The sequence below is a fragment of the Rhinolophus hipposideros genome, assembly GCF_964194185.1.
Source record: "Rhinolophus hipposideros genome assembly, chromosome: 8".
NCBI lineage: Eukaryota > Metazoa > Chordata > Mammalia > Chiroptera > Rhinolophidae > Rhinolophus > Rhinolophus hipposideros.
This window is the reverse complement of record NC_138054.1, coordinates 84,306,757-84,334,485: the sequence shown is the minus strand read 5'-3', so window position 1 is coordinate 84,334,485 and position 27,729 is coordinate 84,306,757. Positions and strand designations below refer to the sequence as shown.

The following is a 27,729-nucleotide window of genomic DNA, read 5'->3' as shown; positions in this document are numbered from 1 at the left end:
ACCCAGGCTTAGCACTGCCAGCCTTGCCCCAGCACGAATGGCCCATTGTCACCACGCAACAGTGTTCCAATTCCTTGCCGTTGGGGGGCTGGAGAACCGAGACACTACATCCCTTCCTTACTGTTCCTCCATCCCTCAGTATCCAGGGGGGTGGCCAAAGCTACCAGCTTGAAACCCTTGGAAAAAAGTAGAAATTATCTTCAGCCAAGAAGTGGTTACTAACTACCCATTAAAGGTCTAGTGGTTCTGAATGCATTTCGGCAGTGGCCACCTTGTTTGGGGAAAGGAGTAACGAAGAATGGAGAGCAGAGCTGCTGGGACACCTGCCATCAGGCTCTCACTTGTGGGGGGTCGGGACTAGGCTAATGTTGAGCTGCTGTCTCTCCCTCGTCCTTACCGTCTTGTCTGTAGTGTGAATTGGATGGACTTGGATTATTCGATCCTCTCATTAAGGCCATCTGCCACAAATGGGGTCTGGAGCTTGAGCTGAAGGTTAGAGAGTCCAGGCTGGGGGGAGAAGGCTCCCCCTTGGGCCTGCTGAAACTGCAGGCCTGGCCAAGGAGGGGTGGGATGGTGCATGAGCAGCTGGCTTTGGCAGGTAAAGGCTCTGGTCTCCTTGGGGCCTGCAGGTGTAGCCCGAGGGACAAGGCACAGCAGGGGCAGGCCCTCGTAGAGCCTGGTGTCCAAGAGAGTAAATGCCCACTCAGGACCCAGAGCTCCGTATTCCCATCTGTCTGCCCAGCCCAGTGTTAATGGTACAAGGATGGTATGAAAGCAAGTGATTTCGAGAAGCTGCTCCCACCCTGCCCTTCCTCCCGCTGATGGGAAGTTCCAAGCAGTCAAGGCGCTTAGAATGAGGCAAATGCCTCCTGGGAGGGGCAGGTCTGATGGCATAAAGCAGCCAGTAACTGAGATTCCACAAATGGTGACCAGTGTTGAAATGTTGGTGGCTGGTGGCCTGTGCAGTAGAACTCAGCCAAGTTGGCCTAGAGGGGCAGCCTGTCAACCTGGGCAGACAATACCTGGGGCCTCCCTGGAACACACAACTGGCCTCTTGGTGCCACCTGGTGGGCAGCTAGCCACACTGCCCTTAATAGGCCAGTGCTGGCTGACGGGCACTTTTGTGACCAAGTTCTGGGGACAGTAGGACACCCTTTTGGGAAGAGTTGATAGGGGAGGGTGGGGAATGACAATAGATGTTTTTGGGAAGACAAAGCGTTATCACTGGTCTGGTGTTTTCCATGCCTGAGCTCATCCTGAAAGCCCCAGTGCGATGTATACAAAAATCTCCACTTCTGAGTTGGGCAAGTGACACACAGACCCTCCCGCCCCGCAAGGGTCACACATTTCAAGGGCAGAGTTGGGAGCTCCACTCACCCTCCAACCCCAGTGTGGTTTAAGCCTAGAAGGTGAAAGGACCCCCTCCACAGGGCTCACTCATCCCCGCCACAGCCCCTCCGTGGGAGCCCAGGCTAGGGCAGCAGGTGGGAGCCGGTAAGTGCAGGGAGTTGAGAAAAACGTATTCTTACATCCATTCTGCAAAAAAAGCGCAAAAGCCAAAACAGAGTAAACAATGATGTCGTTTATTTAAAATGTTTACTCCAAGAAATATATATATAAAAAAAATAAGACAATTACAGCACTAAACCAGGCACCTTCGACCAAATCACAACCTCTTCTTGGATTCCCCTTCACTCTAAGCCTCTTCTTCCAAATTCTCCTTCCTGAGCTGGAAGACATGGCAGATGCCCTAAGAGTCAACGCAAAGCGCACACTCAGCTCGGGTCACTCTGTCCCTTTCTCTTGGAGTGTAAGACCACCACCCCCAAGTCCTGTTCTAAAGGATTTTCCCCATTAGAAAGTTCATTTTATCTCTAAGCCAAAAGGAGTGATTGTGGGAGGCAAGAGGGCAGTCTTCACTTAGAAGGTACATCCCTTTCCTGCTCCAGTCCCTGGCAAGGGGGGGCTAGAAGAGGCTGGTGGTGGGTGTCAGATTAGTCCATTGGAAGAGCGAAGCCGTGCTTAGCCACGGGCAGCTCCTGCAAAGGCCAGGACCCGGGCCACTGCTCCCTCCACCCCGTCTGACTGCTCTTCAGGGTACAAGGAGCACGTGTGCCTAACCCCACTTCAGGAAAGAGACTTGTGCCGGGAAACCAGTGGGCTCCCCATAATGGAAGCTTGAGTGAGAAATGGTGGTGTGGGGGTGACTTGGACAAATTAGGTTAGTATAGCAGAAGCTCTGAAGTGGCAGAGGTTTCTCTGCTCGACTACTGACTGAACACAGGGCAGCAAAGATGAGCATGAAGTCAGACTGAGCCTCACAAGGATGCAGGCCGGTCTCCTCACACAAGGCCTTGGGCCTGGCCAGGACAGACTGTTACATGCCCTGCAAAGGCAGAAGCCACTGTGAGGAGGAACGGGGGATAAGGAGGGGGGAAAAGCAACAACTAGATCATTTTTGGCATTTTAACATCAAGACAATGACAAGTGGTAACAATAGCAAAGCAAAAAAATAAAAAGACCAATATTTAACTTTCCCGTCCACCCAAGTCTCACACTGACGTTCTATCCCCATCTCCCCCATAAGCACCACTGAACTAAAAAATCTATTTTAAAGCACCCAAACCAGTCCAGACCCTCTCGAAACCAAGAGCCCCAGACAGAGCTGTCGCCTCTCTTGGGTCCAAGTGAGAGGAGGGTTCCGGGAAAGGCACCTCGTAACTCATGCAGAGCAGCGCAACGCTGGGGCCGAGCTCGGGCAGGGGGGGGCACTTGGCGGGGAGTCAGGTGGCAGTCATAGCATCTGCGCTGACACGTGGGGACGGGGGACTTCTTCATAATCCCAACTATTTGGTACCACGGCCAGGCAAACGTGACTAGAGAGCTGGGTTAGCAGAACTGAAACCCGAGCCTCAGAAACAGACTGGGCCGTTCCAGCAGGATCCAGCCGGTCGGATGACAGGGGGAGGTAAGGACAGAAGCACAAAAGCGATGAGGGCTGGTACGTAAGGACTGGTCCTTCTGTGCAAGGACACCAGAATGCACTTTTTACTGCTGGCTGATCAATCTCTAATGGCGAGTGCTGGCTGGTGAGCTGACCCCAGCTCCTCAGGAGCCTTAAAGCCAGTTCTTGAACCAGAGACATTGTCCCCACGGCTGCCCACCCCCCCACGCCCTCACTGGTTCCACGACCACCTGATTTTCACTTGGACTTCTTTTACAGCTAAAATAGATATAAATGGCTAAACACAGACCCCAGCGCCCCCACCAGGGGGGAAACGGCAGATTCTATTAATGTCACAGCCAAAAGGCAGCAGGGCTTACAAGCAGCCAAGGGGAGAACAGAACAAAGGCCGGCCTCGGCTGGTGTACAGGGAAAAGCGGGAAGGAATGACCCAGATGCTCCCACAGCACGCGGGCATGATTTTGGATGGAGATCAACTACCAGGGACCCTCTTTACCCAGCTGCTGCCGGTTCCCACAGGGGACATTGTTTTTCTGAGTAAATAGTGACTCCTCTCCCAGGTAGCACTCACTCGGATCACAATGCTAATTACAGCTGGAAAGGGGAGTTTCGAGAAGTATATTGGGGGGGAGGGGGTAAAAGAAAAAAACAACTTAAAAAAACCTAGATTGCTCAAAGTTTCTGCCTCAGTTATAGGAATGGTTAAGTCAACTATGAGCAAATATTTTAATTAAACATTGAGAGAGAAAAACACTTTGGAAAGCATACAGAAAAGGTAGTTGATGTTGAATCACTTATAAAACGGAACCTCAGGGAGTCTAACAAAAATGCACCTTCGGTCAACTTTGCTTAAATTTCTCGTTTTGACTTCCCGTCCCAGTGCACATGGAAATGACAGCTGCCGCGAGGTGTGGAGTTGGAGACTCCGGGACCATCAGAGGGTGCGGGGGTTATACTCTGGCAGTTTCTTGATCTTCTCTTTCTCGGTCTCACTTTCATCTCTCGCTATCACCAAGGAGTGCGAGTAGCCCATGGCCACCTGGGGGAACAAATCAGCGTTGGGTGTGCAAGGGGCACAGGCGCGTGTGTCACTGAGTGTGAGGCAGGCGAGCCCAAGGCACACAACAGGACACCAATCAGCTGAGCTGGCAAACTGGGTCAATATGGAGAAAAATGGAGGACTCCTGGAAAGCACATAAAAACCCTTTAGTAGAGACCACTAGTCTTAATGTGACCCGTCACCAACACCCTGCCAGCCAGAGCCTTCCAAGCTGGAGATGGAAGGAGGCCCACTGAGCAGGGCTTCCACACCGTCAGCAGGGACTGGTGGGGACACGGGGGTCATGCTCCCCACTCCCTCCACCTCTCTGGACCATGATCCCATCTTGTGCGAGGACACATGCCCCATCTGCGCCTCGGCAGACAAGGGCTGGCAACCTAGTGGATATAACAGCAGAGAAAGGGCTCAACCCCACTGCCCCTCCTCCCACAGGGTGTGGAGAGTTGAGGGCAGGTATAAGGCAGATGTGAGATGCACTCGCTCTGGAGCAAGTCTGCTGTGAGGCTGGACTGAGGCCAGTGTCACTCAGGGTGACAACAGCCCCGGAGGCTGGCCAGCATGGCCGTTACCCATCAGAAAGCTCCAGCGCAGGTGGCACGCTAAGACCAGAAACAGGCCAAGTGAGGTGTGAATCGGCACTTTCTGCTACCCACGCCTTCTGCTGCTCACTGGCACCGGTCCTCGCTCACCTGCTCTGTGAAAATGCCGTCCAGCGTCTTCACCTCCTGGGCTGCAGTGGAAGATTTGGGCTTGTGGTCCCCATAGCCCTGGAAAAGCAAGCAGAGGGGATGCTCCTAGAACTGGGCTCACCGTGGCACAGTCCACAATGGGAAAGAAAGGCAACCCGCTTACCAGAGCCACAGCTGAGGCTGCCAGCCCTTCCATGACCGAGCCCCACTGCTCAGACACCAGGGCCAGGCGGAGTCAGCAATATTTACCCACGGAACTGCTGCCCACAAGTGACCAGTTTGTAACTTGAGAAAGACCAAGATGCTCAATTATAACGTGTGGGGATTTATGTAATAACAGGTACCTTCTGGGTACCTTCTGGGGACTGGCACTGGTAAGATGACACCATCATGAGCCCAGAAGAAATGCCAACTGCAGCCTTTCAGGGCTACAAGGTCACAAAGGACACCGGTTATCTAACTGCCTACCTTGTGATCTGGAGACCGAATACCACCATCATTATTAATGACAGTAGAGACCCTACCAGAGACAAAAGGGACTGGTCAAGCACTGCTTAGGGGGCAGTCACGTGCAAAGGTGTGGGGATGGGTGATTTCAAGGCCGACCAACCCCTCAGTTCAAACGGAGGGGCCTACCGGGTGGGTGAGGAAGCAACTCCCTCCCCAGCTCCATCTGCCACCAGGTCCCACACCTCATACCTTCCCCTACAGTGAGCTGTTCCTCCAAGGACCAGGCCATCTTCCTACCCCCGAGAGGCTGCCCCAAAAGTCCCCCTCATTCCCCTCTAAGTGTTAATGTTGGTATTCAGTCTATTTCTGATAGGCCCTAAAAAACATCCATCCTTCTCTAGAACAGTCCATTGAAACTGGACCAGGTTCTCAGGTCTTTCAAGGTTCCACATGGGGCCTGCCTCTGAAGGGGCCACCCTCAAGTTGCCGCATGTGGAGACACCTTGGAAGCTGCTAGACTGAAGGCGGGTGCACAGCACCCAGGAAACGGTACGTTCAGCCCAGCAGTCCTGGAGATGGCTCAAGGGATCGAGCCCTTCCTTCCCTCCCCTCCAGCACCCCAACAGCTCCTGCCCTCGACAGGAGGCAAGAGGGGAGGGAGACGGACTGCATTCCCAGTGGGAACCCCAAGAGCCAAGCTGAGGATCAAATCACAACCAGAACAGGCAGACCGTCAGGACGGGCGCCACGGCCCAGCTGCTCTTCGTGAGAAAATAAAAAGCTAAGGACTCACCCAGCACCAGAACCTGAGAATCAGAGGCGTATGTGTGAAAAATCGAGAGCCATCAGTTCTAATCCCTCAATAACTGACATAAAAAGCTGGGAACACAGATTTAACTTTATTTAGGAAAATAAGGGAAGAATATCCCCAAATGACCTATGAGGCTCGCCTGATGGCACACTGCTCTGTGGAGCAGCGAAGGCTGCTTACTGAGCTAAAAAGGTTGAGGACCCAGGGGAAAAACAGATTCTATGCAGGCTCCCCCCCACCACGCGCCACAGGGCTGAAATCGACACACTGCTCCTGCTCGTTTAAACCCTCCTGGAGCGAAGAAGAGCAACCATCCCCTTTCCTATCACCCTTGTTCCACAACCACAGTTTACAAAACGCAAGGGGAAGTGGGATCTGAAACTTCCCGATTTCCATATTACACTGTGGACAGAAAGGTCTTTCACAAATAGGGCTGATGCTTGAACATCGCAGGGCTTGGGGGGGGGGGGGAACCGATCCACCCCGCAGCTGAACATCTGTAGAACTAGTCAGCCCTCTGCATACACAGATTCCCAACTGTGGGGTTAACCCCTGAATACAGGTTTGAACTGTGTGGGTCAGCTAAACTGTGCGGGTCAGCTGATCTGCAGTCAGTTGTAAACCTCTGTGTTAAGTGGGCCCACACAGTTCGAGCCTGCATTGTTCAAGGGTCAACTGTATTTCTTGGGCGCAGAATCATCTTTGAAAGCGGATGTACGCAACATTTAGGGGCTATTACAGACCCTAATGCAATGAGGGGGGGAAAGGCATTTTCTACATTCTACGTATTTTTAGGAATCAGTTTCAGCAGCACAGACTGGGTTCCGCCTCTTGCCACAGGCACCGGCTTACCAGTTCCCCAAAGGTCGGTGACGGGCCCCAGCTGATCGTGCTCTCGTCGGCAGCCACGATGATGCTGCTTTTCCTGAAAACAGGCAGAGGTGGTCACCACCATGTCCAGCAGCCCGAGCCCAGCCACCACGGGAGCTTCCTGTGGGCTACCTGCTCAAGGACGTGGTGTATGACTTACTAGCTTTACAATCAGCAAGTTCCATTAAAACTCCACGATGCTCTCTCTTCCTAATAACACCGTACAGGGCCAACAGGCCCGAGCTGAAGAGCTTCAGACAGTAGCACCAGGAGCCACAGGGACCCGACCTTCCTGCCTCACCACTGCTCGGGGTTCTAGGGCACTTGGGTGGAGGGTCACTTTTGGGTGAAAAAACACACTGGGAAAAGGAGACTGAATCAGAATGAAATTGGAATTCATTCTAAAGAGGGTGGAACTTGACAATGACCTGGGCAGGGCTAAAGACTTCGGCAGATTAAAACTACTACCCCCTCCCCAAAACCTGGCCATTGATTTAGCATAATTAAATTTCTCACCCAGAGGAGCTAGACAGCTCAACAGAGCTCCTCAAAATAAACTGAAAAATCACTGATTTAAAAGAATTTTTTGGGGGGGAGGGGAGTTATCACTGTGTGAGGGATATAAATGATAAATGTCTATTACATTGTTTTGTACACCTGAAACTAATTAAAAAAACGAAGAATTTTTCTTCCCAGTGTGTCAGAGTAACTAAAATCCCACTGTATTTCCAACTAACTATAATTTTGAACGTGTAACATGAGCATTAAGCTCAACAAACCTTTGAAGAACAAAAACCTTCAAAATGACTTTCTTTCTCTGAAAGCAGCGGAGTGACTCATCTATTCTAGGACCTGCCAATCCCCTTGACAAACAATCTCTACCCCCTGGACTCTGGGATTCAGTACGTCCGATGCCCTGATAGGGAAAGAAGAAACCTCAAGCAAAAAGGCACCTCCCCAGGTGTGTCCTACACTCTAGGAAGCGGACAGCCCTCCGGGCTCCCCGGGACACACTGCCACATACCCACAAGCCAGGCTCCGGATTCTCCAGCCACAGAGGTCCTGCACGGCCTTCGGGTACATGGTAGATTCACGGGACGTGTTGGTGGCCCCCCAGAAAAACAGACCACCTGGAGAAAGACAAACAAGATCCCTCTGTGAGCTGCTATATCAAGAGCTGAATTTTCATCGTCAGTAGTATCAACGAAAAGGCAAGAGGACCGGGACCTCCAAGCAAGACACTCAGCTCCGCGACAGTCAAAGAATGTTCTGTTAAAGAACACTGGGAAGAAGCCAATAAAATCAAAGGTCCCCATCTTGGAACAGGACGATGGTTACGTGGCACCTGTCAGAACACTCCTCTGCCAGGAAGGGAAAACCCCAAATGGCTCTGGACACGTTACTCTGAAGACCCAGACGGATGTCACTAACCCACTTCACTGACGGCAAAGGAGCAGGTGTAGCCAGAGTAGATCTGGGACGCCCCGCGCCCGGGGAAGTCAAACAGCTTCACCAGGCGGGGGACCATTTCGTCCTTCTGCTCAGCGTGGCCCAGCCGGCCGTAGCCACCAAAGCCCCAGGAGAAGACACGCTTCTGGGAGTCCAGGACCAGCTGCGGGAGAAAACACAGGGTGGGCACAGGGCTGGCAACAGGAGGGGACCTGGTGCAGTGGCTCAAGGCAAAGGGGCTAATGCCAAACACTGTAGACAATCTGTCCCTGCCTCTAACAGGACGAGGTGACAGGAGCAGGTACAGCAACAACGCATGCCGTTTTCTCTGCCTGAGACACTACTTTCTGTTCCCAGTTATTATTTTAAGCCCCAAGTCTTTCCCTCCCCTCATCAGAAGTTATGTCTGCGGAGCAGGCTAATGCATCCACCTGCCTTGTTTTCCTTTAGACTCCCCACCCACAGACACACAGGTGACCGTCCTCTGGTCCCTGGTGCAGTGAACATAGTGACATTTCAACAATTTAAAACCTATCTCCTTTTCTTCACAGTATCTTCGATGTTTCATGTTTGAATCATGTGTTAAGTACAACCTATTAAAACAACTGGAAGGAAGAGACCTAAGCAAGACCTGACTTTACCTCCCCCGGTTAGCCTGTACAAAAGCAAATCAGTTTTTCGACTTGAAGCGACTGAAATCTCCCTGTCTGAGTCACTGAACACCAGACAAGGGAGGGGCCATGCCCGAGGTCAGCCATTCGGCTGCCACCAGGAAACCAGCCTGGTCTGACTCCCAGGACTGTGCTCTTTCCAGAAGAGAACCATGTTTGACTCAGGCATTCTCAGCAAAAGAACAGTGAGGAGGCAACTGAGAGACATACTTACATAGCAAGTTTATTGCCATTTGGCTAAAGTGACCTTTAAGGAAACCACCTTAAGGATTAAAAAACTATTCACTGTTTCTAATATGGTATACTGTCTATCCACCTAGAGGGTGCCCGTGATGTTGTCAACAAAAGCCAAAAGCCGGAAAATGCTGCCTGTATGATCCCAACCCAAAATGTCCGTGCGTTTAGCTGCATCTGTAGAAGTCACGAAGGAAGATATTAACATAAGAATATCTGCAGTGTGGCCAAATGCATGGTGCGAAGCCCTGGGAGGACGGGGGAGGGCAGGATGGCAAGGACACCTGGGATGGTTTCTGGGCCAAAGCCAAGTGCCGGGACACTGGACCATTCACACCCTCTCCACGGAGGGGCCTCTGAGGAAGCGAGAAAGAGACAAACACTCCAGACTTACTGTGTGGTTAGCGCCACAAGCCACATCTCGTACAACCACGTTTGGAACTGGCAAAATCTGCCCGTCTTTCGTCTTCTCGATGAAGATGGCCACTCGCCGAGGCACCAGCTCGCAGTCGTACTCTATCCGCTGCGCCCGGGCGATGAACTTCCCATCCGAGTTGTGTCCTGCAGTGACCACAGAGCTAATGGTCAGCAGCTGCCGCAGCACACAGCACCATTCACTGCGGCGACAGGCTGAGCGCCTGCCCCAACCTGGCTGGAGGGAGCTCAGCAGGACACCTTTGTCAACCAAGGCAGCCTTCTCCAATCTGAGGCACAATCCAATTACTGGGTCATGAAATCTATTTTGTGGGTTGAAACCAGTATTTTTACACCACGGGACAACTGTTTATAATAAGGACATTATTTTGTGGGAATTCTTTGTATTTCGACGTTCAGACTGGGTTACAATGTAGAATGTACTTTTTACTATGGGCTGCAGACAAGAAAAGCTGGATACTACTGGTCAAAAGAAATGGTCTGTGCCCCTCTTGGGGGCCTCAAGGAACCCCTAGAGGGGCCAAGAATGGACAGAAAAGTTCAACACACAACCTCAGACTTGCGTTTTTATGCATTACCAGTAACCTAAATGTATTATTATGGTTGGTAAACTAAGAGTTCAGTGGCACATTCTCCCTTCGCCTTGCCTGACCCAGTAAATGCACTGAGAGCGGGTCTGGCGTATGGGCTGGTGATGATACCCTTGTCTGAGGCCACACTTACGTTCCAATTCTGAAAGGGGTCTCCTTAGGTTTGGACAATGAGATTGAAATGAGGCTTGCAAGTAAGCTGGCAAGTGAAGAATAACTGATTCTATAGGTATAAACCAAGCCAATTTCTCAATACCTTCCAAGGAGTATAAACGAAGCAGATGAGATTCTGTATAAGGTGCTTAATGGGGACTGGTGCTCAGAAACTGCTCAGTAACTGTTAACCATCATTATCACCAGACCATTTGATTTTCCCTGAAGGAAAATCAACTTGCTATGACGCTGCTTGTTTGCACATCTGGAGCCACAGGTAGCAGGGGAGCCACACACGTTTCCGGAAGGAGACCAGAAACGCACTTCCCGTGTTTTGTACGTTCCATGTTTTGCACGGGGAGGGGGGGGGGGGTTGGGGACAGCATGAGGACCTGTGACTATGGAAACGGTTTCTCCAACAGTCTCTGGCAACTCCCTGGCAACCAGCACTGAATGTGCGTAAGGAGCTGTTCTTCCTTATTCACTTCTGACATGAGGTATATTTAGTTTCACCAAGTCACTGTTCCCTAAAGTCTAACTAAGGCCGGCGAGATGCTCCTCGTTCTATTTATACAGTATTCCATCTGCCTGCTCTTAATGACGTGGAGCCCCAGCAACCCAGATCCGGGGGCCGACAGGGACGCGGAGTGGCGTGCAGCAGGCGCCAGCAGAGGGCGCCCACGCCTCGCCTCCTACTCAGAAGGGACCAGGGTGGTGGGAAGACGCCAGCAAGGGGAAAAAACACTGGTGTCAGATGCGAAAAGAAAATGGAGACCTTGTAAAAATCATGATCGAGCGGCATTTTCCATTTGCTGAGAACTGCTTTCTGAGTTTTTCTTTTCTACAACTCAATGAGATATAAGTAAATTCTGTTTAGGGATGAAAACCGGAAGGGATCTGAGTCACTTTTACATGTGTGTTTTTTGTGTGTGTGTGTGTGTGTTTTAAAACATGGAGTTTCTCAGGTATGTACTGGAAATAACCACCAGGTCAGGGCTTCCAGAACAACCTTCATCTTGTGTAATTTCATCACTTTCAATAAAGGCAAATCTTTAAATATGAAATGGCATGATGGTGATTTGATTTTTTTCCACTTTGAATCCCTTTCCATATAAACGAACTCCCAAATCAAAAGAAAAAGAATCTTTTGTCAGACTGGAGCCCTTTACGGCGAGTCATTGTAATACTCCATGACCCTGTGAGTCATGACACGCTGGTCCACCAAAAAAGTGAGAGCCACTTAATGGACCAAGGCTATTATCGGAGATCGATTACCCACATTTCTAACACATGTACAGCCCCACACTGACTTCTGGTTCTAAATATACAGTTAGATTACAGAGCTTTTAAAAAATATACTTCCATACCCAGCTGGCCATATTCAGGGCACCCAAAGGAATAGAGGTTTCCTTTGCAGTCCATTATCATACTGAATTCAGCCCCACAGGCCATTTTGGTAATTGGCTGGCCGTTGTACATTATCTGAAAAGAAAACACAGACTTTCAGACATTTTTTTTAAAAGATTAAAAACTCTACACCTCTCTGTAGGTTGGTGTTCAAATAATTACTAGGGTACAAAAGAAATTTCATGGACTCAACAATTCTAAAGGCAAAAGCTTAGAATATATGTAAACAAACACCCCAGTGACCCCCACCTTCCCAGGAGTCAGGTTCAAAGGTAAATTGTGTCCCAGGTCTTTATAACTCAAAATGCCCAACACCGTGTGCCTCGCACGTCCTGGTGCCCAATGAACGCTGAATTAAACAGACCAGTGTGGGCATGAGGGTTAAAGAAAACAAACTGATACTTAACTCTCAAATCTCACTTTAGTCACTAGTTCAGCCCCAACTTTTAAAAGAAAAGCTTTTACAAGTGTTATTGCCACCCAGTAAAATGAACTGCTGTACTTTCTCCTTTACCTCTGTAGAGATACTTGACCAATGGTGTTAACTGAAAGTATAAACAAGAAATAAAATGGTTCAAAATGAGGAAGTTAGAAGACAGCAAAAGCCCTGAGTAACTCAACATGGGATCTGGAAACAAATCTAAGTACCGTATTTGGCCGTGTATATAATGCACACTATTTTGTCTAAATTTGTGAGGGAAAAATAAGGATGTGCATTATACATGGGTCGTACTAATTCTCTATCTATATGTTTCTAATTCTTTTATTTATATGTACTTATGAGTTAAAAGTGTAACTCTAGAAATTAATAATGATATCCATATGCAAAATAATACTCTGGATTACGATAATCGGTTTTGTTGAACTTACAATGAACTTGCAACAACAAAAGTTCTTTGCCTTCTCTAATGCGTAAATATCATAAATTTGTTACCAGTACAAAAAATTTCTTGCACCTTGTATCTGTTCTTGTGTTTTGTAATTATTTGTTACATGAAATTTCTTGTACCATAATATGTTAAAAAATGCTAAAATTCTTTTATAATACAAAAAACAACTACTTAAATGTAAACAAATAAAAATTTGAATTAAAAAAATTTTCCCCCCCGAAAACTTGGGCCAAAAATGTGGGTATGCATTATACACAGCAAAATATGGTACTTAGAAAACTTGCTATTTATTGCATAGTACGCCATTGGGAAAGCCCCAGACCAGTAGAGGGTACAAAGCAACAGCACTGTGGAAAGTGAGCAATGGAACTGGAGGTGGGATGGAGAGTCCGGCCCTGTCCACTGGTCCTTGCTTCTCTAAAACCTTACTTTCTGCTGTAGAGCAAATGGCTGACAAGATGGGAACACTTCAAAAATCCTTCAACTGCAGATCTACTTGGCCACTGTCTCTCTTTAAGACCAAGAAATCTGAGTCCCTCCATCACTGAAGCATTCATCAGACACTTACTAGCATTCTGCTGCCTTATATTAGTAGTTGATTTTTTGGGGTATAAATCTCACCCCTTAAACTTAATTGTAATTTCTAGGACTAAGAGACCACCTAACTCCTATCTGTGTTCCAAACACCTGGCAGGCCACTTCATACAGGGTCAAATCTCACAGTATTGGCAGATAAAGACAAATCACATACATACAACATTTCTCACTTTCTTTGGGATAGAACGGGCTTAAATTAAAGCAAGGCCTCTGTAACATCACTTAATTCAGAAAGAAAAACTGTTTTCAGGATATTTTTCAACTGTGAACATTTACTAAACCTATTTTAAAGACTATAGCTTGTGAATTCCACTCAAAGCATCTAGACCCTATTTTTTCCAAGAGATCAAGAGAAACAGACAATCTCAAGCCAGAAAAATCAAACACAGAAGAGAAACAGACGGCCGTCAAGGCCAAGGAGGGGGCGTGGTACCTGTGCCGGGCTCGGGACCGCGTCTGTCTGGTTGCCGAGGCCCAGCTGCCCCATCTTGTTCTCTCCAAATGCAAACACAGAGCCCGTTTCTGGAAGGAAAGAATGATACCACAAAAGGGAAAATAACGCTGAGGGTTCTGAACCAGATTTGGAATCAAAGGCTCCAAAATAATATAAACAGCTCCTTTGCCAGGAAGAATGCAAGTGAGATGGTATTCCAAAAGGTGGTGGGGTGGATGGCTCAGAGCAAAACCACTTCACAGCAGAAACGCCCAACACATGGTTCTGGCCTCCACCCCCTTGTGGCCTCCCCCGCCTGAGGGTCAGGCTCTCATCTCACAGCCTTCCAGAAGCACCCACCCTTGCTCTCTGGGCCATCTTTCTGATTGTGACCAAGAGTCACAGGGGCAACTCTACCCCACTACCCAAAGTGAACCAACTAGCCTCTTGCCACATTAAGAAGAAATCTGCCATTCCTTACCTGTCAGGGCCAAGGTGTGGTTCCGCCCACAAGCCGCTGACACAATCACTTCATGGCTGAGACCCTCAATGAGTCTGGGGGCTTCAACTCTCTTGGTGTCGCCATGTCCCAGCTGCCCCTTCTCATTTCGACCTGCAGATCAAGAGCCAGATGAAGTGGGAAAGGGAGACAGCGGCAAGAGCAGCTTCACAGGGCAAGCTGGAACCCTCTCAAACAGACAAATCTGGGTCTCCTAGAAGGTGCCCTCCCAACGCGACAGCAGAGAACGAGGTGAAAGCTCCGGCTTTCTCAGGGCCAGCCTTCCGAGGCCTGCCTGATAGGATCAGGTGACCAGGGTTAAGATACATAGGGCCATCCCCACCGGTGGCATCTATGTCAACTTCAACTCTCTTCTCTGGGGCAGCAGCTGGGACCCACTGTGAGTACTTGCCACAGCTCTGTACGACCAAGGGGAATGGGAGAAATGCTCTGTTTGGCCTGGACATCCCACAGAGCAGAAGAGCTCATGGAAACCCAGTTTTCACTTCTCACGGTAGCTGCCAGACAATTCCCTCATTCTCTGCATCACCATACGTATTTTAAGACAGCAACAAGTTCGCCACCTGCCTCACAAGAACTTAATTATTAATCACCTCAATGCTCTGGGCACCTACTGTGGACCATTTGGTTTCTGCCTGTCATTTTTCTTCCTTTTATCTGCCCTATAAACGAAGCTCACCAAACAGTGCCAACCCCACCTCCTACAGATGACCTTTCCCAGGACCCCTGGCCACGTGAACCCCAATGATGGACAAAGGTCAGACATGCTCTGAACTCAAACTCTGCCTCTGGAGCTGCGCTGGCTGTGAGGTCAGGTAGCAGGGAGACGCAAGGAGGTGACCGTGGCTGCCAAGTCCCCTGCATAATGCACAGGCACTTGGGCAAAGCCCTTCAGCTCCAAAGCAGACATGGCGTTGGGTGGGCCGGAAGGAGCCTCATGCCCCTAAACCTCTCTTAGTTGTCAACACTGGCTACAACAGTTCCAAAACAAAACAACTCAGTGGGCCACTCGCAGGTCCCTTTGGCTAGGAGAAAAACCCACTTGCTAGGGAACATTTTGGGAGATTTGGGGACGTTTTACAGGGCAAAAGAGAGGGCAATGGGGGAGGAGGGGCCGCACCCTTCCCCAACAATGAACTTCTGATCTTTAGGTCATGGAACCATGAAGAGCAGGGCCCTGAAGACGAGCACCATCGTCCTGGAGAGGGCTTGGGGAGTGAACGGCCTCTGATTACCGGAGGAAAACCATGCCTGGACGTGCACTTTGACTTCAGGCCTCTGGAGAGGCAGACACCAGCCACCCAAGTTCACTAGGAAAGGCACTTTAAACACAGAACAAGTGCTGGGTGTGGTTTTTCGGCACCTAAGTGGCCGGTAGGTACAGATCTTCGTTGAGTGCTGCAGCACTAATGCTTCCGGACACTGGACAAGGCCCCTCACCTTTTAGTGACTAACAGTGGACTGGTGACATCCCCACTGGCACGTGACCCCTGCAGCGCTGTCTGCTCATGGGGACACGGCTTTGTCCCGGAGCCTTCAGAATCATCCCCTGCCCACAGGGTCAGCACAGACGACATTTTTAGAAGCACCACGTAAGTGAAATTCAGTAAAGAGATCAGAAATAAGATATTTAAAGTTCGACACTGACAGACTGCTGCATTCAGTGCTGGAACAGTAAGCGAGAGGGGTGCTGTGGGGGAGGGACACACCTCTGTGCCAACTGGGAGAAAATGAAAATCAAGGCAATGTCAGCATGTCATCTAGAGACTACCCGGTATAAATTTGGGCCAGACACACTTGTTAGCTTTTTTCCAACTGAATTACAAAATTAGAGTGCAGGGAAGACAACAGATGTTAATGTATTTGGACTTTGGTACAGCGGCTCATGCAATTGCAAAAAAAACGGTTCAAACAGACCGAAATAAAAAGGCAGTCACGTGGATAAAAGCTAACCAAAGGACCAGAAACAAAAGGCGGGACAAATGCCAACACACCCCGCTGGAGGAAAAGTCCAGGAGTTCCCAGAAGGGCGTGGAGATAAATTGAGCCTCTGTCAGTACCTGGATTACTGACCTGGAGGAGGAAAGTGCATGGAAGCCTCTGCCGGGGCCACTGAAACGGAAGGGAGCTAACGGCAAGGACGGGACCTACCTCCCAGGTACCCAGGCGAGGCAATCCAGCAGCAGGGAAAGCAAACTCAGAAAAAGTAAACTATCTGGGGAAATATAAGAAACGGACGAAACAGGCAATGAGCTACAAAACCTGCAGACCTGTGTGACTCCCAGGAACAGGAACAGGACTGCAGAGACACAGGGGCTGATGTCACAATGTGGCCCTTAGAAAAGCCGGAGGCATTTAAAATGGCAAGAACAGAGAAAGGGCTCACATCACACTGCTGCAAAGCAAGAACAGGGACGGGTGGGGGCGACTGTCTTTTGGGGGGACAGCAGGCCTAAAATAGTGTCAGTTCTAGGCACCTCGATATCAGAAAGATCCAGATTCAATCAGGATGTTCAGGAAAAAGTTGCTTAAAGAGAACATTCAAAGAATCAGGGGGCTACACAGACAAAAAAAAATGGCAGAAAAGTGGAGGAAGGTGATATATTTGTAGGGTAGAGATGAAACTACTTGGGAATCAGAACGAGAGGAAACGTGGGCTGCAAATAAGGGAGCACTGCCTTACAGAGAAGGCACAGAAGGAGAAAGTCAGTCCCTTGGGGGACCGGCTCCATGAATCACCCCAGAACTCAGCCTGAGCTCGGTACTTACCCCAGCTCCACAGCTTCCCTTCCGTGGTGATGAGGAGGCTATGGGCAGCGCACGAGCCCGAAACCACTGTCCGCACCCGGACCCCCGACAGGCACCCATATCTGTGGGGCCCCCACAAATTCTGACCAAGATTGCGGTAGGCAGCTGCAAAGAGAACAACGCAAATCAAACAGCCACAGTGACAGGTGGGTGAAGAGCACCCCAAAAAGTCACTAGCTACAAAGGGTCCACTCTCCTACAGTTCCCTTCCAACAACCAACCTCCAGCTGGTGTGGACCTAGCTAGTGGCCATGTGGACACTCATGTCCCACCTCCTCTGGCCCAAACCCACATGGACCTCAGACCCACATGCAACTGCTACTGAGCATGCCCACCTGCAAGGGGCGAAAAGGCTGGGTGCTATCCCTTCTGCAGCCCCGTTGGAGCTGGGGGCCAACCTGGGAAGCTGGCAGTGAATCCAGCATCTCCCTCGGCCTCCCCTTCCCATCCATCAGCTGTCCTACAGCCAGTAGGCTTTTGGTGCAGTGCCCCATCCCCCACAGAACCTCCCTCCCTGCAAGTCTATCAGGCCCTTGGCAGGAGGGCCCCAGCTCACAACGCTGCCCCCAAAATCAACCTGCAGACATTTGGTCTGCTCTTTTCTCAGGGGTCCTGTTGTGTTGGCCAGGTCATGACCCCTTGCCTTTGCCCATGTATTCACTCCCACAGAATGCCTGTCCCTGCCCCCTGCTTGTTCTTCAAAACCTCAGGTGACACACCTACTCCTCTGGGAAGCCCTTCCTGCCACATCCATCCCTCTTAACTCGTCGCTCCCCGTCCCCCAGTGCCCTGTGAATCCTGTCACAGCACTTACCCTACTGAACTCATGTGCCTTCCCACTCTGCACTAGCCACCCAGGGCCTCACCATGCCTGGCGCACAGTATGCATTCAGTAATGTTAGCAGGAGCATGGGAGGGAATAAATAGCTGCCTCCTTCAAAATCCCCATTTCATCCTATTAGTGGATGGGGCATGGCCAGTTTTTTGTTTAGTATTTTCAATTTGGGGCTCGAGGACAGAAACATGAGCACATTTCCAGGCCTCTGGTAACTATTATGAAATGCTAGCCACTGCCTAGTCGATTGTGTCAGGTTGATCAAGAGATGGCAACCGACTGAAAGGCTGATTTCTGCATCAATTTCCTGGGTCCATGGAAAAGTATCTGTAAAAGTGTTCCATGTCAATCCCCACCCACCTGCACCCCCCAGCAGAGGGCGCCAACTGTGTTCTCTCATTTAGGGACCAGGGGTTGGTGGGGCAAAGGAGGACAGTCTGAACCAGGGACTGTAAGTCACAATGTCACACCGTGACAGCCCTGAGCTTCTCCAGCTGAAGACACTCATCTACTACCAGAAGGTGAACAGAGAAAACAACAACTTCCTGGGGAAAGGGCAAACCAAAAATGACAGCCCTCCCAGGTTATATTAAACTTCTTTAAAAGAAACTTCTCGTTTATCATGAAGGCAAAACTAATGCTAGCATGATTGACATGTGCCACCTGTGAGGAACGTGGACACCGCAGAGGTCACGGTCCCCCCGCTGACCCAGCCTGGCCAAGCAGACATGTCTCACAGGTGGGTAGACACTGATGTGCCAAAGTATCTTGCCTCTGGCGGCACCATGATTACCAACCCGCAAGATGTCATCAGCCTGGGAGAGGCAGGCTTTCTCATGACCTCTTGAGGTACCCTGGCAAAGTGATCCCACTCAAAGTAAATGGCCGCCGCAGTCCCTGGCCCCTCGGCCAGGCGGGCGGTCATGAATTCCCGTGGCCTGATCCCAATCAGAGAGGGAGCATGGACCTGTGCTATCGTGTAAACGAGCAAGGCTTCGTGCTGCCAATTTTACAAGCTCCATGGCGACGTGCAGCCAAGGCTGCTCCCAGCCCTCGCTGAGGGAAGGCACACCCCAAGGATGACCAGAAACTGGGAAAGGCTAGGGTGGGAGGGGAAATCGTCCTTCCCATCACGTTTGGCACCACTGGGAAAACAAATCCTGCCTCCTGTCCCTTAATGTCACGGAGGGCTGAAAGACACTTAAAAATACTTAAAAAAAAATTTTTAATTATATAAAAGTTCAGAGGGAGAAAAATCAGGGAAGCAAAGGTGGGCATGAATAAGACAAAACAGTACTCTTAAAATGAGCCCAATGAGGGCAAAATTCCTTCAACTAGAACGTGGGAGCCATATTTAACTCACAAGGCAGCTTTCCTACCTTCTGAGCCTCATCCTACACCTGTAGGAGGCAACCCAGGCTCTGAGCCGCTTCCCACTGGAATTCACTTCCCTCTTTGGGCCCAAGTGTAACTGAGTGGGCCACTCATGTGAAGAACACCTTTGAGAAAAAATGCCACACATACCCAGGGCTGGCAGACTTAGGTCATCGCGCACCAGGAGGGGTTTTCCTGGTGACACCAACAGCCAGAAGGACTCAAACCCTAAGTCTGGGCCCTTGACACAGCGGAAGGAAATGGGTCGGGCCCACTTCTAACTCAGCTGCACCCCGAGCAAGCGCTGCTGCGACTGCTGTACTTTTCATGGAATAAGATGCTCTCCAGCAGCCGTCTAGAGGCCCCAGGGAGTGTCAAGGCGCAAATATTTGCTCACTGGGCAATGTTGGAAAGTACTTTGGGAATCCTTCCAAATGAAATCAAGAAGCCATAAAATATGGCGCTGTGCCAGCCTCCCTGTTCTGGGATGGGCCACTACTCTCTGGAGGAAAGACACCAATTTTCTAAAAGCGTTTGGGGACTACAGTTACTTCTTATGACTTCTCTGCTCCCCTACTCCAGGCTGTTACTTGCTCTGTCAAACCAGCTCCTGCAACAATTTCGCAGCTTGTAACAAAAATGTGGACTCTTCTGAAATGTCTAACAGTTTGACATCTGACATGTGACAAATGTCTAGGGCACTTTGACATCCCACAGGACTAGCCTCTTCATTTTAATGAAAATAAGTGACATGAGAAGGAAGACGGGGAAAGGTGTCAATATTTACTGGAGGCTACTATTTCTGTTTTTCTGTTTAATCTTCATGGAATTAGTTTTTTAAAAGAATTGTGAAGTGAGAGAATTGCACAAGACCCGGGTTCAAATCCAGCTCCATTACTAGAGTGGCTGTGTGGCCTTAAGCAAGTTACTTGGCTTTTCTGTACATTTTTGTACATGAAAAGAATACCTACCTGGCAGATGGTCACCAGAATTACATTGGACACCTAGTATATAGGAAGCACTCAATAAAGAGTAACTTCTGATATTTTCAGAAACCGTTTCTCATACCTTGTTGCTTAGGCACTTCTTTTCGACCAATCAAGTCCCAGTTGGTTGCCCCAAAAATCAAAAGCTGCCCTTTGCACTTAGACCCTTCAAGTTTCTACAGAGAGAGAGAGAAGGAAAAATAATTAGTTTGCAATGCTGCTTGTAGCTTTCTAAGTCTGCTCAATGACAGCAGAAAACAAAAATAATTCACTATTGACCCACGAACGAGGCCCGAGGTACTCACCACCTTGTGGGCCCACTTTAGTCTGCTAATCCCAACCCTGCCCCGCTGCTCACTGGGGGCTCATTTTTATCCTTTGATTTCTCTTTAAGGTTATCTTTTGCAAAACACTTAGAAAAAAATTTTTTAAAAAAGCCAAATGACATTCCTACCCTGTCCTCTGCAAACTGCCCTCTACAGTTATTTTCAAGAGGCTTGCTGTCTCCCTAGGGAGGATTAAAAGCGGATGTCCTACGGTTGCGGCTATGGCTCCCTACACGCATGGCACTCCACACGGCCTTCAGCCTTAGAAGCCCGTCATCTCTGCACAGTAATTACGTCAGTACTTTCCCATTGTTCCTCCGTGTGCTGCCCACCGTGCTAGGAGCCTCTCCGTGGAGAAGACATCTCAGCACCGTGCTCAACTTCTCCACTGGATGAAGACACCGGACAGCATGGGTGTGGCTGGGCAGATCTGATCCCGGTGGCCTTGGATGGGCTTATCCTCACTGTTGGCCCGTGAGCCGGAAATCAGTGCTGACTGGAACAAGGGACCACCTGGGGCCGGGCTGCGTGGAGGGAGGCTGTGGTTCCCATCCTCACCACACAGACTGTCATTAGGGCCACACGCTCTCAGGCTATCAGTGAGAATAGAATATATACCACTTTTCAGGCCACCGTCCAATTCTGGGTGGCACTCATTAAATATCTCAGCACTTTATTTCTGAAATGCCCAAACATACTTTGTAAAACAGATGGTCCAAGGTTCACTTCTGAACTATCCACTCAGTTCCACTGCACAAGGGAAGCAGTGACCTTCCTGTTCTCATGCTGTACATCCTCCTCCCAGGACAGTAGGGAGCTTTCCTTCTGTTTACAGGATTGTTCTTGGAAAGCTTAAAGAAAAAAAGGCCAAACAGCTCCAGATCCAGTCATTCTAACCTCTACATGGTGACTGACCTGGCAGGGATGCTTGGCAACACAGCGTGTCATTTGTAAGATGAACACATCTTCACGATGAATGATTCCATCTCTTAGGGATCTCTGCGTGACCCAAACCTGACATCACAGAAACCCCATAGTTCAGGTCCTGTCATACTCGCCAGCTTGGCCACGTTTACGTGGCTGGAGGAAGCTGGTCTGTCTACAGGCTACCTCAGTGTGCGGAGGGGAAATGAACAGCCAGGAATGGAGAATGACTTGGTCGCCTATAAATTATTTAGAGAACGACCTTAATCGAAGGCTAGGCCATCCCTGCAGCACCCAGACTCGGATTACTTGAATGGGAGCCTAGTTTCCCCTGGTTATCTCCCCTTCTTTAACTGGCGGGCCTGGCTAGAACATTCTAAAGGTCTACTGCAGAAGACGAATGAATGGCAGCCAATGGGTTCTGTCAACATCCCCGTGGAACGAGCAGCCCTGGGTCTCTGCCATGTCACTGACTTGCTCTCCACTATTCCTCAGGTCCACGTGGAGGGGGCAGCAGACAGGGAAAGGAAATAGGCATCGTGGGATGAGTTGCCAGGCCACAGAATGGTGGGAAAAGGGCTCTGGAATGACGCCAGCTCAGGCCCAGCATCCCCCTCCGGTCCGGCAAAGGACTCCAAGGTGCCATGTGCTGCCCTGTTAACCCCTCAACACTGAGATGTAGTTCTACAGCAAGTTCACCAGCGCGGTGGGGCGCTGCAGGACCTGCAGCTCTGTAAGAATGCCAGAGCCCTGGGCAGAAGCAGGGGTCTCCTCTGTGACCTGGAGATGCCAGCGTCTACAGTGGTCAAGGGCTTATGGACACTGGCCCACCAAGCCAGCCAAGCATTTACACAAAAATCCAACCTTTCTGACACCAGGTGTTGTAGAACACCTTGCTAAATTGCGTCTACTGCCTTGACAGTGGCCTGATTCCTATGAAGGGTGTTAAGTGTTTGTTATCTTATCAGGATTTTAATGTCATGGAGCTTAGTTCCTCACACATCAGATGGAGGTGGTTGACTGTTTCAGTGCTGTTATCTATACAATTGTTTGCTGTAAGCCACTTACCTTTATTTCTCTTTAATTTAATTCTTCCCTCTATCTTCTAAGAAATAAAAAAATCAAAATAAGTGGAACTCCTAACAATGCTTAAATCACAGCCCACGCCCTCTTCGTCCAAGTGGGAGAGACAACCGGGTGCCTGGGGGCTCCCATCCAGCGGCCCTCCAGTAATGGCTGTCAGGGCTGAGACCCTCCCAGGTGGAATCCAGCCTTCACTGATGGATCAAGAGATTGCTGGGGGGGTTTTTTGTTTTTGTTTTTTGAATGAACTTGGGTGTCTGCGATAGTGCGTGTGTCTAAAGGCCAGAGACACTGGACAAACAGTCTCCCTAACAGAATGAATGAATTTCATTTCACCTTACCCCCTCTCCCCCATAACCAGCTCCTCCTGTAAGCTCTGATGAGATGAACAGCCACAGCAGAAAAATGCACTGAGCTCCTGCAATCAACAAAATGGGGTTGCTGGTCCAAAGAGAGTTCTGAATTATTGCCCAAGTGAAGGAGCACGTTTATGAGGCCGAAAGTCAACCTTTAGCATACATCCATTTAGAAGACTGCTGCTCTCGGTGGAGGGAACTGTTCAGAGAAATGCCAGCAACAACAAATTCCCTAATGGGCTTTCAACGCAAACAGACTTCAAGCTTGGTTTCCGGTTGTATTTATTTGGTCCTTTCAGATGGGACAGATTTGTCTCAGGGTCTATAAAACCTCAGCAACCCAACACTGGAAAAACTACAAAGACCTGGACAGCCTGTGACACTCACTATTTTCTAGGATTGTGCCCAGGATGCTGGCTTTACCTACCGGGTTATGAAGTTCATGGGGAACTCGGGCTGCATCAAGCCTAGACCATCGTAACATGCTCATCTGACATAACTAGATATAAACCCAAGGTCCTCGGAGAGAGCATTTTTCCAAGACTGAAATCCTAAGTACGTTTTATAAAAATGGTATGCAATAAGATGTATAAACACCTTTTACTTGAGGCAGCTTTGCCCTCAGTCATACACGTATCTGGGTCTTCCTCTTGCACAAGCCCAAGGTCTGTAGCTTTGAGGTAACTAAAGGCAACACGGTTTCAGACAAACTCCGGGCAGCTGCTCTCACAAACCTTCAAGCAGCCCTGAACAGTGGCGAGGCTTGCAAAATTCTCATTAACAGACTCTTTCTGAAACAAGCTAGGGATTGCTGCTGGCCTGTGGCAGCAGACAGGATCCCCAGGACTGCTTAACAGGCAAAGACCTGGTGTTTCGAGTCCAGGAACCCGGGGCCAGGGACACCGGGCAGGAGGCCGGCTCCCGCAATGTGCTGCCCCATTGGCTTCCCACAGGTCTGAGGCAGCACTGCCCAGTCTCAACCCTGGACCTGTCAATGGGTGCCAATAAAAATTTACAACTTGGGGTGTGCACTTTCCATGAGGCACAAAAGAGCATCACTTGTGGAACCCTCAGTCTCCTGAGCCTAGGATGGTATGCTGTCCAGTGCAAAGGAAACTGCTGTCCCAGGCCCTCTGTTTTGTAAGGTGGTGGGGAGGGGATGTGAATATATACACGTGCATGTATGTCTCAGGAATTTGAAAGACATGTGCGACGTAAAACAACCGTAAAGTGCAAAGGACGCCTGGGCCTCTCTCTCAGACTAAGAACCATGATGGCATTCCCATCAGACAAGCAGCTGTGCGCATGCTGGTGGGGAGCCTGGGGTCCCTTTGCACACACTCTCCGTGACCACCTTCTTGGGTGAATCCCAGCACTGAGGAAGAATCTCTTACTTCCTGACAACAAAACTCAGTGCTTTAATAGGTCAATTGTCAACTCACTGGAGAGAGAACACAGCAGCCGCAGAGCCCACTTGCCCTTTCTTGTCTGTTCTCTAACACACGGTAACAGGAGAGCAAATGTCTGGAGCCTCACAGAGGATTAGAGTGGTCAGAGGAAAATAGTTCCTGAGCTCCAGTTTCTCAAGACTGTGCCATTTCCCTGGCACTGGCCTAGTCCCTGTCCCTAGATATTTCAGTGACATGGGCTCCCCCCTTCACACTCCGCCATCATCTAACATGTTGAACGTTTCTCTGGGAGGGCAGTTACCAAGCATTTTCACAGGAACAACTGCAGGGGCGTAAAACACCTGGGCCCATGGGGAAACCCAGCCCCATATGATCTGGGGCTAGGCCCTTAAACTCTGTGCCCCAGTTTCTTCATCTATAAAGTGGATGTAGAAATGCATTATTCTTAACCATTTAAACATTGCCAGCACACCTCTGGCACGCAGGTGCTGTCAACCCTTACACATCGTTTTAGGAGAACAAAGGACCTCTCCAAGATCAGACTCTAGACGTCAGGGGGAAGTTCTTCCTACTCTTTGGGGGTTATCTGAGAATCTGGTGAAAGCTTTGACCCTCTCCTAAACCCTCGTCCTACACTAAACTTGTTGGTTTTGAGTACCCCAGACCCAGGTTAATAAGCTCTCTGGCTCTGCAGGGTTTTTCAGGTACGTAAGTTGAGACAGTCACGATCTCAATTTAAGATTTGAAGGTCGAACTCTCCAGCTCTAATGGGCAAATTCAAGCCCACTGAGACCACGGGAGATGCTTCTTGCCCGGAGCTTTGGGGGGACCTACATAGAGCCCTCACCCAGCACCCGCGCCTTCGGACCCCCCAAGCAGCGAACAAAGCCGCAACACCTTTCAGAGCGGGAGGGAGGGGTGTCCCGACTTCCAGGGGAGGGCTCTCCAGAGCATGCGCGCTCGCACCCCGCCCCGGCGCCGGCCGCCCCCGCCTCCCCGGCGGCGCGAGACAGCGCAGGGCAGTAAGGGGCATGCGCGGCGGCCACCAGGCTCCGCCCCCCCGGAGCGCCGGAGCCGAGGCGGCGGGAACCTCAAAGCCCCGGCACCAACCGCCGCTCCCCGCAGCGCGCTGGGGACCCCCTACCCCGCGGCGTCCGGCCCGACCAGCGGTCGCAGGGGGCCGGGGACGGCCGAGGGCACGGGGCGCTGCGCCCATGCGCGCATCCCCTGTTCCGGCCCGAAACAACTTGCAAAAGTCTCCCATCCCGGGGCGGGAGGGGGAGGGGAGGCGGAGGCAGGCGGCTCGAGCGGCGCCGGGGGCGGGGCCATGACCCCCTCGCGCGGGCGGGCGAGGACTCCGGCCGCCCCTCCCCCGCCAGCGGACCCGGGGCGCGCGCGCCCCAACGGCCGCGAGGCCGGGCGGCGCAGGGTCGGCTGTGCCGCCGCCCGCGCCCGCCTCCGACCCGCGCCCTTTTGTTGTGCGGCGGCGGCGGCGATGATTCAGCCCGAGGCCCTGGCGGCCCCGCCGCCCCCGGCCAGGATGCGCGCAGTGGCGCGCCGCGGCCCGCTCCCCCCGGCCCTGCACTCACGACGCGCTCCTTGGTGTGCTCGGGCTCGGTGATGACCACCGCCGCGCCGCCCGCCTTGGTCGCCGCCGGCCGCGCCGCGCGCTTGCCCCCGCCGGGGGCCCCGTCGAGCTCAAGGCCGTCCTCGTCGCCGCTGCTGCCGCCGCCGCTGCTGCTGCTGCAGCGCTCGGGCCGCTCGCGCTTCCTGCCGGCCAGGCCGCCGCGCTTCCTGGGCCCGGCGCGGGCCGTGCCGTTGCCCGAGCTCGGCTCCTCCCAGGCCGCCGCCGCCGCCTTCTTCCTGGGCATGGTCGCGCTGGAGGAGACACGGGGCAGCGGCGCACAATGGACGGGTTATAAACTGCGCGGGGGGAGGGGAGCGCAGCCGAGCCACCGGCCTCCACTTCCTCCCCTGCCCTCCCCAAAGTGGCGGCCGCGGGGTGGGCGGAGAGGGGGTGAGCCGGGAGGAAATCGCGCCCCTCCCGGGCCCTGGCGCGCCTCCTCCGGGGAATCCCACAAGGGAGCCCAGGTCCCCGACTGCGATCCATTTGGGGGAAGGAGAGAAATGCAGACCCTGGCCCATCCTCAAGTTAGGTTTGCCCACATCGCATCGCCACTGCAGCCTGGTTCCCCGAAAAAGTAAAGGGAAAGCAAAAGGGGCCGCGGATCCCCTCGGTTCTAATTAGGGAAGGCTTCGGGACACTTCTAAAATCTTCCTCCGGCACCTCCGGCAGTGAGAGCCCCCCTTCCCCGCCGCCCCACCTGCTGCTTTTGTCTCCGGGCCCCCCGCCCCGGGCCGCCCAATTAAATGCAATTCTTTACGGCCCCCCTGCCCGAGCCCCCAATTCCGCCCCAGCCTCGGGGTTCCGACCTCAGGTTCTAATCGGCCGAATCCCTCTGGGTGGGCTGCCCCCGACGAGGGGGGGCGAGCGAGGCCGGCCCCCAGCCCCAAACACCTGCTCGCACAGGCACGAAAAATAAAAACTTTAATGGTGCCCAACTCTCCCGGTTCGTCCCCGAACGTGCGGCCGGCCCGGTCCCTCCGATCCCAGCTACAAAGTGCTCCGCTCCGCGGCTACTTTCCCCCGGCGTCCCTGCGCTTTCGTCCTGTCTGCTTTTTTTTTTTTTTTTTTTTTTTTATTGATTTTGAACAATGGGATCTCTGTCTGTCTCCGATTAAACCACGTGGATCCGCCTTCCTCCCCCTTTTTATTCATTCAGTTCCCCAACCCCCCCTTCCTTAGGGTTTTTTTTTTTTTTTTACCTTTTCTCCTTTAAAAAAAAAAAAGAGGGGAAAAAAAAAAAAAAAACTTTCCCAGATCCCGCACACTGATCATTGTCGATTTTGATTTTCAGCCCCTACCTGGTCGAAGTGATGAGAATCCCGAGAGAAAAAGGAAGAGGAGCAACTAAAAGACGAACCGGAGGGCTTTTTTTTTTTTTTTTTTTCCCGGCCCAGACGAGGGCTCCAGCCCACTCACCAGATACACTTAAAATGTAAATACGGGCTTCCAGAACAAATGCTACAACACAAAACAGAAACACATGTGCTGCCGGGCGGCAAGCGAGCGCGCGGCGGGGCGGGAGGCACGGGGTCCGGGGCGCGCGCGCCCCCTGCCGGCCGGCGGACCCCGCGGCTGCCGGGCGCCGCGGGGCCCGCGCCCGCGGGGCAGCCCTGCCCACTGGAGCCGGAGCCGGGCGCCACGCTGCCAGACTTCGCTTCCCCGATCCTGCGCGTTTCGAAGGCCGCGCAGCTCCCCTTTGCCCTTTGACGCAGCGCGTCCTGCGCGTCAGAGATTTCTTGGGGGTTTAGAATGTTAGATTGTTTTTCCCGGACGCGTC

At 51.4% G+C, this 27,729-nt stretch overlaps 1 protein-coding gene across 2 annotated transcripts; it reads right to left on the bottom strand.

The window, feature by feature from the left end:
- Positions 1–1,567: 1,567 nt before the first annotated feature.
- Positions 1,568–27,435, bottom strand: RCC2 (regulator of chromosome condensation 2). Of its 2 annotated transcripts, none has more exons than XM_081057336.1 (13): positions 27,251–27,435; positions 25,915–26,203; positions 20,310–20,403; positions 16,994–17,137; positions 14,186–14,317; positions 13,705–13,793; positions 11,745–11,859; positions 9,594–9,760; positions 8,277–8,457; positions 7,870–7,975; positions 6,828–6,900; positions 4,715–4,792; positions 1,568–4,004 (listed from the first exon to the last, which is right to left on the bottom strand). In XM_081057336.1, exons 2-13 carry the CDS (start codon positions 26,194–26,196, stop codon positions 3,900–3,902), a joined length of 1,566 nt encoding a protein of 521 aa, XP_080913462.1. In that variant the 5' UTR covers positions 26,197–26,203; positions 27,251–27,435; the 3' UTR covers positions 1,568–3,899. The 2 variants fall into 2 exon arrangements, with proteins under 2 accessions (XP_080913462.1, XP_080913461.1); XM_081057335.1 differs by lacking the exon at positions 27,251–27,435 and adding an exon at positions 26,759–26,900.
- Positions 27,436–27,729: the final 294 nt, after the last annotated feature.

Coding starts and splice junctions, on each gene's coding strand:
- RCC2 (XM_081057336.1), bottom strand. CDS start 26,196: ATGCCCAGGAAGAAGGCGGCGGCGGCGGCCTGGGAGGAGCCGAGCTCG. Junction 17,138..20,309: donor AGAAGTGCCTAAGCAACAAG/GTATGAGAAACG, acceptor TTCTCTTTGCAG/CTGCCTACCGCAATCTTGGT. Junction 14,318..16,993: donor AGGGAAGCTGTGGAGCTGGG/GTAAGTACCGAG, acceptor CTTGATCTGCAG/GTCGAAATGAGAAGGGGCAG.